The 12,305-nt window shown below is 45.6% G+C and overlaps 1 protein-coding gene across 1 annotated transcript in view; it reads right to left on the bottom strand.

The window, feature by feature from the left end:
• Positions 1 to 323: 323 nt before the first annotated feature.
• Positions 324 to 12,305, bottom strand: part of LOC138514445 (uncharacterized) — a 102,515-nt gene continuing 90,533 nt past the window's right edge. Inside the window, exon 5 of the mRNA XM_069629955.1 lies at positions 324 to 517. Within this exon, the coding sequence (XP_069486056.1) occupies positions 324 to 517 (194 nt within the window). The remainder of the gene's footprint in view (positions 518 to 12,305) is intronic.

Here is a 12,305-nt window from a genome sequence, read left to right as displayed (position 1 = left end):
CGAATAGGAGGAACAGGTTAAGGGGTTGCTTCAACCCTCAGGTTCCAGCAGCTCTTCTCCGTATAGTTGCACTGGATTACGGGCTACTCTCCTCTCTTCTGCTCCTCCGGATAGGCCCACCGCTCCTCTCTCTCTGATCCCCGGGTTGCTTCAACCCTCAGGTTCCAGCAGCTCTTCTCCGTATAGTTGCACTGGATTACGGGGTACTCTCCTGTCTTCTGCTCCTCTGGATAGGCCCACCGCTCCTCTCTCTCTGATCCCCGGGTTGCTTCAACCCTTGGGTTCCAGCAGCTCTTCTCTGTATAGTTGCACTGGATTACGGGCTACTCTCCTCTCTTCTGCTCCTCTAGATAGACCCACCGCTCCTCTCTCTCTGATCCCCGGGTTGCTTCAACCCTCAAGTTCCAGCAGCTCTTCTCCTTATAGTTGATCTGGATTACGGGCTGCTCTCCTCTCTTCTGCTCCTCTGGATAGGCCCACCGCTCCTCTCTCTCTGATCCCCGGGTTGCTTCTACTCCTAGAAAGCAAATGGTGCAACAATGTAGCAGGGATTCTTCCTTCTTTGATAGCCCTGCTCTCTGGTTCCACCCAATCGGCTCCTCCCTTGTTTAGCAGAGCCAGTTCCTTATTCAAGGGTAAGGCCCTCCCCCTGTCATGGCCGCAATTCTCTCCTCCTGTCCCTTTCCTGGCCCACCAGTACGCCCTAAGCAGGGAAGTGCCTGTTCCTTCATGGCTGCCTGATGATGCTGCAGTCACATGTTCCAGAGGCTCCTTTTTTCCGATGGTTGCAGCCTTTACTCCTGCTGCTCCGGCATGCTCGTGCTTCTGTGGAGCAGCGCCGGCTGCATCGAATCTCGCGGCCACTTCAGGGACACCCGCGACAGCTGACCATACTAGGTAAGCGTACCTCTCCATTCTTCCCGCTGCCGTGTCTGACGCAGTCCACATGCCTGCCCCGGGTGAAGCAGCATTGCCCATGGTCTCCGGAGATGATTTGCCATTTGCCCTGCCTGGACCTATTCCTGGCAAAATATTGGCATGGAGGTCCCCACATATGGCTTCTTTTAAATTGGGCAAAATAGAAAATACAGATGGTACGGTATCTCTTATGCTCCAGTGATCACGAGGAAAAAACATTTGCATACACTGGGGATGGAAACCACAATCCTTTGTTATACACAATTCTTAAATAATGAATATGCTTGTATATTTATACCAAAGGACTGTGGTTCGTGCTACACAGTCACTGTTTGGCAGAGTACCCAGGGCCCAGCAAACCCTCCCCCGGTAAACAGATGGAGGACTCGGCCAAGGGAAAGTTAGAATTGTACTTTATTTACATAACAAAGGCGGATCCTACAGGAAACATATTATCTCCAGCAATCACAGCTCCTGAGCATGTGTCATGTCACAATTTGGGGCTCTTCCCTGAAAACCTAAGAGGTTACAATATTGGGTGGCTGGGGTAGTAGTGTCTATAGACGGCACCTATAGAGATGAACTGACTGGCCTTTGCATGTCAGGTGGCTTTGCCTGAGCCTTCCCCAAAAACTATCTATTACATTGCTGCAGGGTCGCAGGATTACCATTGGCCTTTGCCATTTCCCATCCACCCCTGGATATGTGTTCCCTGATTGGCTGGAGCGGGTCTCCTCAGGCCTGGGACCCAGCTCTGTTCTCAGCACTCTGTGTTCCTTCTCAAGGTGATGAGAAAGACTATGTGTCCCCATTGTTGCTACTGGTATAACCACTTTGTCTTAGAGAGTGCCTGCAGGCTGCAACATTGTAAAACAACACGTGTATCATTTCTTGTCTGCTTTGCTGGGAACTGCTCCTCTACCCACCATGGGTAAATGGCCATCGGCTCGGCCGGATTACATGGGTGAAGCCCGTAAAATTGAGCTTTTCTGTCTGCAATTAGTGAGGATTTATTCAGCTATTTTTCAGGTGGCTCCCTGTGCCTGGAGCTAGGAATGTTCTGCTCATCTATGACCTCGGTTGCGAGCACCAGCCCTGGAGAGTGTGCTGAAAAATCTGTTTTCCTTTGTCCCATATTCTGAGGCCTGTGGCTTCATGCAATTCTATTGTAGTTGTGCTATGATTTCTATATTGTATCATCTTGGTACTTGGCTCTTCCAGGTTCCTTATACGACCCTATCATTCCAAATGGTTAGTTGTAATAAGCGGCTGCAAGCCTGCTCTGCATCTCTTGCTTTTCTTGCGTTTCTGTGTTTCGCTAACGAAAAGGCTTCCAACAGCATGTATATGTATCTGTCCTTTACAGTACTGTGTAAGCATGTTCTTCCTGTGTGCACGTGTGGGTCTGTGTAACTTTTTTGCAGGGATGGGAGTTTGCTTCGTGGCTAACGTTACTATGTTGTGGTGTCTCTAATGACGTCAGCACAGCTGGATATTTGTCATTGGTCGACCAGGTCCAGTGTTGAGGCACCTGTATCCATGTGGACGTCAGCTGGATAATGTTTGAATGGTTGTCTGAGAGAATATCTGTTGGCATATGTGGATGTCACTGGCCCTCCTGGGTGCTGGCCAAACAGTGACTGGCACCTTGCATTTCTGACTCTTCGGGCTGTCATGTTTATAGGGATCATCTGTTTGGAGACTATCAAGGTTAAGTCGCAGAATAACATGTTTCCATGTTTCTAAGTGATCCGACCACAGCTGAATTAGCCGCGGCCGGAATGTTCGCATGAGAAAAATGTAAACTATCACTTACCTTCCTCTTCACGCTGGGTTTCTGCAGTGCCAGTTCCCTTTCACTTCCGTGATTGGGAGCCAGCACTGCAGGGTCCTTTTTTTCTTATAACGTAAGGCTGCGGGGTGTCCCCTGCAACCCCCGCTCACTATACTATGAAGTATAGTGAGCGGGGAGATGTGAGGGACACCCCTGCAGCCCCCGTTTATTTTCAATGCTACCAGCAAAGGTTCAAACTTTGGTGTTCGAACCTTTGGTGGTAACGTTTTTAGAACTGTTGGTCATTGCGACCATTTATAGTCGGTAAAAACGTCATATACCGTTTCCATGCTTGGAGAAAGCTAAGGAACTTTCTTAACACGGATCCTCCCCGGATGTCTGAAACTACCTTAAAATACCTGTGTGCTTAGAGAGGATGGTTGAGTGTTGAACAGATGTTGAAGTGATAGCAACTATCAGGAACTGAGTTCCACTAGTTTTATTTTTTACTGTCAACAGCTCCATTACCTTTTAGAACCATTGCCACCTTTCCATTCTAGTTCCGTTTGAGGTAGTTGCAAACCCCCTTAATGTCTTCAACCATACATTCACACACTCTGCATAACATCTCAGGCTGGATGACATCTCAGGCTGAATGACATCTCAGGCTAGATGAACTCTATCTCACACCATCTTGGAAAGGGGAAGATGGAGGTGGGTCTGCTAAAACTCAGCAGGAACCCCTGCCCCCACCCACACCGCACCCCTACCGGAAACGTGCCAACTTATCTCTGGTTAAACTCATTGACATTATAGTTGATAATGGTGTAAACCAATTGCAGAGGGTGATATTTTAAGATAAATGGGCTACATGGAATGTGGTCATTCATACCACTGCATTATGTCCTTTAGTGACTAGTCACTTGGACCATTAAAATGCACTTATAATATTTCATATTCTATGAAATGTATTAGCAGACTCCTGGTGGCTCAAGTCACCTGTTGTGACTTCTAGCAGATTAGACAATTCATCTTGCATTTCTTTTCATCATCTTCAAATGAATCTATGGGGCAGCTCAGGTATTTCAGGTAGTATGTCCCAGGATGGAACCCTTGCCCTATAGTGGACCATGCACTATTCATCCCTAGAGCTCTGTCACGCCAGAGGGGATCAAATATGTTCAGTCTTGGCACCCAAACTTTGGAATAAATTAACAAATTGTATTTGTATCAGCACTAGCTTTTTCTGGTTTTAGGTCCCCTTTGAAACAGCATCTGGTCAGGAAGTCTTTTGCTGTTCGGAAGTAAGTTAAGCGAGTAGAGGTGACTTATTTGAAGACAATATTTAAACTCACTGACCGACAGAGAGACAAAAATGAAAAGCATTAAATGGGCGGTTTCCTCCTTTTGCCTGTTAAACCCACTTACGCATCAATCTAGTCTAGCCCTGACCCCTTTACACATGCATTTCACTATACCCCTGCCTAACATATAAGTCACAAATCCACTACATTTTTGGGTGCATATCTACCAGTGCAGGAGAAACTGTTTGTGTGGTTGGGGTGTGCTACCCTGTAGAGAATGTGTTCATCAATATCACCCCAAGGCAGTCTTGCAGTGCTCAAGATCATACTACTAAAGGACGATGAGGAATTTCTTCTTCGTCAGGGCGCAGTGATATTTCAGAAGTAGAAAGTCCTTTGTTTCTTTCTGAAGAAGCCGTGCTTCAGAATACACGAAATGGACCTTGGGCACCTCATTAAATTCTTCACTGCCAGATCATGAAATGCTTTGCCACAGAATCTTGGAGTTCTTCCATATTGGCACAACCCCTAAGTGTTCACTGTTCGAGCACATATCCCTGAGTAGCTAGTGCAACGTAAATGGTTTAGTCAAGAAGCCGACGCGGAGGTTGCGCAATTCACAGTTCACCATGGAAATTCCCTTGAACGTGCCTTGAATCGCCACTGGTAGCCCAAGCAGTGAATTAAGGGAAAATATCAACACCCATGGCATCATACATGTCACTGTGTGTCCTTTGAACCCTCAACATTAACGTTTTCAATATGCCCAGGAGAATGCTGTTGGTTTGCATGATCCAGGCGAGAGAGGACTAGGGTTCTAATGGTTTATGTTCATTCAGGTCATCAGAAAACCGGAGGATAGGCTATCTGTCTCGGGAGGAAGCATAAGTGCCTTGGAAGCAAGTGGATGCAAGCAACACAGGTCCGTGCATAGAAACCTCTGGGTATTAAGCGCATTTGAAATAACCAACTACAATTATAATTCAGTGAAAAAACTTTGTTAAAAGGGACGTTATGGTTTAGTTGCGCTACTAAAAACCTATCAAATTCAGTAAAACCACTTTGTTAACGGGACGTTATGGTTCAAAGTAAAACCGAAAAACCCCTGAAATTCGGCAGTTATGGTAAGATAAGCAACCATAACTCGCGCAACTGTGCACTGCTAACACTAACACCCAGGACATCAAAGATGACATCACAAATGTCATTGATGACATCACTGATGACATCACATGTGCATTTACCTTTCATGAAAACTCTGTACAAGGGATTCTTATAATGCTGACCAAAAACTGTCAAGGATCATTGGGATGAATATCATGAGCTAATTAGTGCATTAAGCAATGCATTGATATAAATAGTATTCTGTTATGAAGTTCTATCCAGTATACTAAGCTACTCATGCAGAAACATAGGCAGTGTGTGCAGCATACATGATGAAGGTGTCATATTCATAATCTTGCCATGTTGAATAGTGAAATGATAACTGCTTTCTTATTAGTGTTTTGCGTACTGTGAAACATGTAATAAGTAGATAATAAAACCCACTTAATACATAATTATTACAGACAAAACACAAAGAGACAACAACACATACAAATATGAGTATATACAGGGACAGTGAAGTAAACAAAAAAGCAGAAGTAGTAGCAGAAAGAGTTCATAACTTAACTGATTATCTTTATGCAGAGAAATGATTGCTCTGTTTCAAAGCTGCTACTTACCCTATGTATGTGTATCACATGATGTGACTGGACCCTAAGGAAAGGAGTGTGAGTACAATGTATACAAATATGAGTATATATAGGGAAAGTGCAGTAATGAAAATAAAAATAAACTATGAGAAAGTGCTGATAAGCCTAATGATTATCTTCATGCACAGAAAGGATTGCTCTCTTTCAAGCCTGTGTCTTCCGCTATGTATATGTTTCATATGATGTGACTGGACCCTAAGTCTACAAATATAGTACCTTTTCAATTTTTACTTCCTGACTGTTACTGAAGAAAACTATGTGGCCTAGATATGTCAGTAAAGGAAAAAAAGGGAGAGCCAGCCATGTGATGTCATCAGTGATGTCATCAATGACATTTGTGATGTCATCTTTGATGTCCTGGGTGTTAATGTTAGCAGTGCATGGTGGCGCGAGTTATGGTTGCTTATCTTACCATAACTGCCGAATTTCAGGGGTTTTTCGGTTTTACTTTGAACCATAACCTCCCTTTAACAAAGTTTTTTCACTGAATTTCATAGGTTTTTAGTAGCACAACTTAACCATAACGTCCCTTTAACAAAGTTTTTTACTGAATTTCATATGTTTTTAGTAGCACAGCTTAACCATAATATCCCTGACTTTATATACATGTAACATAGAACATACTGAACCACTAGCTAGTGATTTCGATGTACGCAGACTACCGCCATGTCTGCGGACATATCGAAAATCTGAGCGTGGTGAATGTAAATTTAAATAGTGTGCCCCAATTCCCCTTGGAGGTTGGCTCTGAAAAGAGCCGTTTTTGGGGGGGGGGGTTGCAGATGCTTGACAGACACCTGTTATTTTGTATTTTTATTTTTTTTATTTTTCTTACTTTACTCCTATAATCTTCACATAACCTTCTCCAAAGCAACCCTTACATTCCAAAACAGAATGGCATTTCCCATAAAAGATAAGGAAATGCCATCTTCTTTAAAATAAACAGCATTACTGGAATCAATATTCTCATTATTACAGAAGAACATACCAGCTCTAAGCATGAAAGCACACATGCCTCGATTGATTACACACCTAGCATTGTTTTGCTGAGAAAAAAAACGGAACTATTGTCCCATATTGCCCTAGGTACTAATCCAGAAAAAATTACTTTGGCATTTGGAAGGATGTTCATTACTGCTTGAACCAAGGGTTCCAAATCTGCCAACAAAGTAGGGGCACTGACATAGCCCAAACAGAAAGCACCATAGTGCAAAACTACCACATGGGGACTGTTGATCCTGCCCATATCTTCACAAACGTGTACAATTCCCTGTACATTGCAATCAGGCACTGTGCTCCACACGACCTCCACTCCTTTAACATCAAAATTATTTGCAACATGCCTGCATTGAGCATACTGTTGTAAACCATGCACAAACATATCTCAGAGCACCAACACCCTGACTTTATCCACTTCTGCCATCTTCACTACACACACTCTCTTTGAACACAAATCCACAACCTCAACATCTGATTGGGTGATCCCTACAGTCTTCTTTCCATGCTGGATTTGCTGGCAAAGCCCGGATGTAGCACGCCCTGTCCGCAGACCGCATAACTCTTAGACAGCCTGTCTACCATTTCCACACTCATTCTCTCTGCCATTCCCTCATTGGATACAGCTAAGCAGGCACACAATACGGAGAACGTCCTCAGAACACCACCATTTTGTTTATTTTCGAACATTTCAGGACACGGCGAGTGTTCTTAGAACACATTCAACTTGCCAGCGAACAATACGGACAGCGTCCTCAGAACACCCCCATTTTCTTTATGTACGAACATTTCAGGAGTGTTCTTAGAACACTTTCAGCTTGACAATGAACAATACAGACACTGTCTTCAGGACACCCCCTGCGAACATTCCAGGACCCCACGAGTTTTCTTAGAACACTTTCAACTTGACACCGAATCCATTCTGCTTATTTACGAACATTTCAGAACAGCCGTGTTGTCCGCAGAAAAATCGAACACAACAAAAGTGTCTAGCACATAAAAAAAAAAATTGAACCTATCTCATACTCCCCCACCCTCCCCAAACACTCTTACACACCAACACACTCCACTAAATACAATTTTTAATCCAAGTTTCACCGCATTGTCCGCGGTCGTCCGCGAATGCAAGATGGCGGGCACCACAGAAAATCTGACGTGCTTCACGCACCACGCCATCCAATCAGCCAAAAAGTCGTATGTCCACGGACATCACGCAACCCGCTTGGCCAATCGGGGCACTGTCCGCGGAGCGAACCGGGAAGTCCGTCTGCGGAGCTAACGGAGATATCACTCATTTTTTTGCCTTACATTTTGGTCATTTAAAAAAAAAACTACTGGACGGTTTTACACCAAATTTGCAAAAGCAAGCTTTCGGGACAAAGCCCCCGCTCCTGCCGCAAATTTGGTGTAAATCCGTCCAGCGGTTTGGGCTGTAGGCATGCACAACGTTTTTTCCCATTATATCTAAGGGAAAAAACAAAAGTTTTGGGACCCCCCCTATAACTTTGCCCCCCCCCGGACCAAAACTCTCCAAACTTTGCAAAAACATTCAGAGTGGGCCATATACTTTTTTTTGCAAAGTTTGGTGAGGATTCGTCCAGAGGGAGCGAAGTTATAAGCCACCCAAAAAAATCTCTTCCTATGGAAACACCAATTTAACCATAACTACATGTCGTTACCGCGTCCATGTAATATTACTGGAAGGTTGTGTTAAAATCTGCTCTCTTATTGAAAATGAGTTAAAACTGAGAAACCATTTCCCTTGGAGAATATCCAACTATGGGAATTAAGAAGGTCAGCTAGAAGAGGTAATGCATTACATTTGATGTAATCCTGTCCTGCTCAGACTTTGAACTAGAGATATGAGCAGGTCTATATGTCCAGTAATCTGCAATGGTTGAAGCAAGATGACTGTTTGGCTCCTGAATGCATCTTGCATAGAGAGGCTAGCATGTCAGTCCTGTGAAGAACGTTGTCTTTCTGTTTGGGTTATGCAACATTTAGCTCTGTAGATGTGTTGCACTGCAAATCCCATCAGCTCATGATAACATAGTCTTTGGTGAAGGACCATGGGAGCAATAGTCAGTTGAGCCACAGATTCCAGACACCAGCCCTAGTCCGAAAAATATTCTTTATGGCAACTGACAAGAGCAGGTCTCTGCTAAGTGAGTTAACTGCACTGGCTAGTCCTATAAGGCGAACCTGTCTGTATTTGGTTTTGAAAACCTCATTTTGAAAGGAAGAACAGGCATTTTGAGGTTTACAGTTTTAATTGTGCCCGTTTTACCCCAGACGAGACTGTCCAATAACTTAATAAACAATAAAAAGAGTTAAAATCCTTGTCCACCTGGTTTTCCCATCTACAAGGGAACATTATGCTCCCAGTAAAAAGAAATGTGTCTGCACCATGCCTGCGCTTTTGAAGCACGAGCAAGGCACACACGTGCAATGTGGCTTCAGGGTACACGGGCTGTGTCCAGAAGTCCAGCGGTCTGATTCCTCTTTCCACAGAGGTGCCCACATACTGGACATATAATATGCTTCTGCCAGAGGGGCAGCTATTTCCAGTGCGGGTACTCAATCTTCAGCTGGCAGCATCAGCCCTGCGCCCTGTGTTGACAGCCAAGAAAACGTGTCTTTTAGTTTAAAAGCCAGAAGAAGTAACCCAGAAAGGGATATTTGAGGTTTCCTGACAGAGTAACATGCTGGGGGCTAATTGTTTCCATTACTCCAGCAATTATAGGTGTGAAGCAGGCGTCTGTATCCCCGTGCCTTGTCTGTGTATGTGAGGACCTGTCCTATTGAACCCTGCCCCTCTTTTCCGCCCTTTTAACACGTGGTAAAGCAATAGCCACAGTCAACAGTTAAAACACACAGGGCCCAACGAGTGTGTAATACTTCCTGTTATACGACCAATGAGAGAGCAGGAAAAAAGATGTAATAACATTTGTTCTGAAATATGTACCCAAGTCATTGTTAACTTAACGATCAAACACGCACAACAGTTTCCATATAGTGCCTCGTGAAGGGTTCAACCCACCTCTAAGCACTGTAGTAAATGTTATTATTGACCAAATTGACAGCACTCACTTTATCGATCTCAGAAGAAACTTGCAACATGTGGGCTTCTCATCTTTCTATTTAAACAAACAAATCAACATTTTGAACATATAATATTTGTTAGGGTCTATGCATAGAAATATTTTAAATAGCACTCCTTATTTGCAGGCTGCCTTCCATTGCCCAGAGTTTTAGCTAACTGGAAAGACAATGTCATTCCATTAATCACGGTTTCATTACACTCTAATGAATACATAATTGAGGAGTGGTTGAACAGCTGATGATGTTTTCTTTCCTGCTCCTTTGGCCAGCTCCCGCCACCCCTTCCCATTGGTAGCCTTTGGCTCTTAAGCCAATGGCTGAAACCGGGAGGCGGGAGCCGGCCACACACCGAAGGCCATCAATGAGGCCCTGTCTACCTCTGTCCACCACGGTACACTGGATCGCCGACCCCCGTGAGTGTCTGTGTGCCCCCATGCCCCCCTGTGAGTGTCTGTGTTCCCCCACGTCCCCCGTGAGTGTCTGTGTGCCCCCATGCCCCCTGTGAGTGTCTGTGTGCCCCCATGCCCCCCGTGAGTGTCTGTGTGCCCCACGTCCCCCGTGAGTGTCTGTGTGCCCCCATGGCCCCCATGAGTGTCTGTGTGCCCCCATGCCACCTGTGAGTGTCTGTGTGCCCCCATGCCCCCCATGAGTGTCTGTGTGCCCCACGTCCCCCGTGAGTGTCTGTGTGCCCCCATGGCCCCTATGAGTGTCTGTGTGCCCCCATGCCCCCCGTGAGTGTCTGTGTGCCCCACGTCCCCGTGAGTGTCTGTGTGCCCCCATGGCCCCCATGAGTGTCTGTGTGCCCCCATGCCACCTGTGAGTGTCTGTGTGCCCCCATGCCCCCCATGAGTGTCTGTGTGCCCCCATGCCCCCGTGAGTGTCTGTGCCCCATGCCCCCCTGAGTGTCTGTGTGCCCCCATGCCCCCGTGAGTGTGTGCCCCCATGCCCCCTCCGTGAGTGTCTATGTGCCCCCATGCCCCCGTGAGTGTCTGTGCCCCCATGCCCCCCTGAGTGTCTGTGTGCCCCCATGCCCCCGTGAGTGTGTGCCCCCATGCCCCCTCCGTGATTGTCTATGTGCCCCCATGCCCCCGTGAGTGTCTGTGTGCCCCCATGCCCCCCTGAGTGTCTGTGTGCCCCCATGCCCCCGTGAGTGTGTGCCCTCATGCCCCCTCCGTGAGTGTCTATGTGCCCCCATGCCCCCGTGAGTGTCTGTGTGCCCCCATGCCCCCCGTGAGTGTCTGTTTGCCCCCATGCCCCCGTGAGTGTCTGTGTGCCCCCATGCCCCACCGTGAGTGTCTGTGTGCCCCCATGCCCCCATGAGTGACTGCGTGCCCCCATAACCCCCGTGAGTATCTGCGTGCCCCCACCCTGCCTTGCTTCCCCCCTTTTTATCTGCTCTGTGTACCCCCCTGACAACCCTTACCTGCCTTCTACCCCTTTCCCACCTCCATAAATTCCATCCTCTTCTATTAGCTTCCTACTCCCCATCCTACTTATTTCTCCCTCCTCCCAGCCTTCCTCCTCCTAGCACTTACTCCTATCATCTGTTCCCTTGACTCTTGATAGCAGCTTGTCTGTCTCCCCTCCTCCCCCCTTGTTCTTCTCCCTCTTCCACCACCCCTGCTTTTTAAATTTGTCACTTACAAATTTGCTCAGTAGCGTGCCTTGTTCATCTCCTTCTCCCCACTCATATCCCCTGTCCCCCCCTCCGACCCCTCCACTTGTATACCTCCTGCACTACATCAATTGTCGTCAGACATAGTAATGTTACTGCTTGCTTTGTTCTCCTTCTTTTCCCCTCTCTCTTGCCTTACTTGTTCCTATGCACTTGCACTATCAGAAATGTCGACAGCCCTATTACGATAGTTTTTTTTTCACATTCTGTATTGTTTCAAGGACTTTTACTGAATGTAACTGTATTTTCCTTTGTCCCCTCCCTCCTTGAAGCGCTTTGAAACACATTGTGTATAGGCGCTATATAAATAAACAATCAAACAATCAATCAATCAATCAATGAGCAGGTCTGTTCTCATTTTAAATGGTCTCGGCCAATGTTGTGTTAGGTTTATAGTGATAATACCGAACTTTAAAATCTCGAAAAAAAAATCTCGAAAAAAAAGGCCGAAAAAAAAATCTCGAATTTTTTTTTATGACGTTTTTTTTTTCGAAATGGGGGGGTTCCCCCCCCAACTCCCCTTTTTTTCTATTTTTTTTTATTTTAACCCTTTTTTTTACTTACCTGACCCCAAAAACACATATAAATAAATAAATAAATGATTCGATATTTTTTTTTCGAGATTTTTGTAATTCGGTATTATTTTTTCGGCCTTTTGACTGACCACCATTGTGTTATCACTCCTCAAATAATCTTCATTGTGAAATTGGAGTGAGTCCATTCACTTATGGATAATCCGATAACAGAATGTGTCAAACAGTATTTAGAAGGCATCCACTTAG

This window comes from Ambystoma mexicanum, chromosome 12 (genome assembly GCF_040938575.1).
Source record: "Ambystoma mexicanum isolate Mex_15411 chromosome 12, UKY_AmexF1_1, whole genome shotgun sequence".
NCBI classification, from domain to species: Eukaryota; Metazoa; Chordata; class Amphibia; order Caudata; family Ambystomatidae; genus Ambystoma; species Ambystoma mexicanum.
This window is presented reverse-complemented; position numbering and strand designations above follow the sequence as displayed.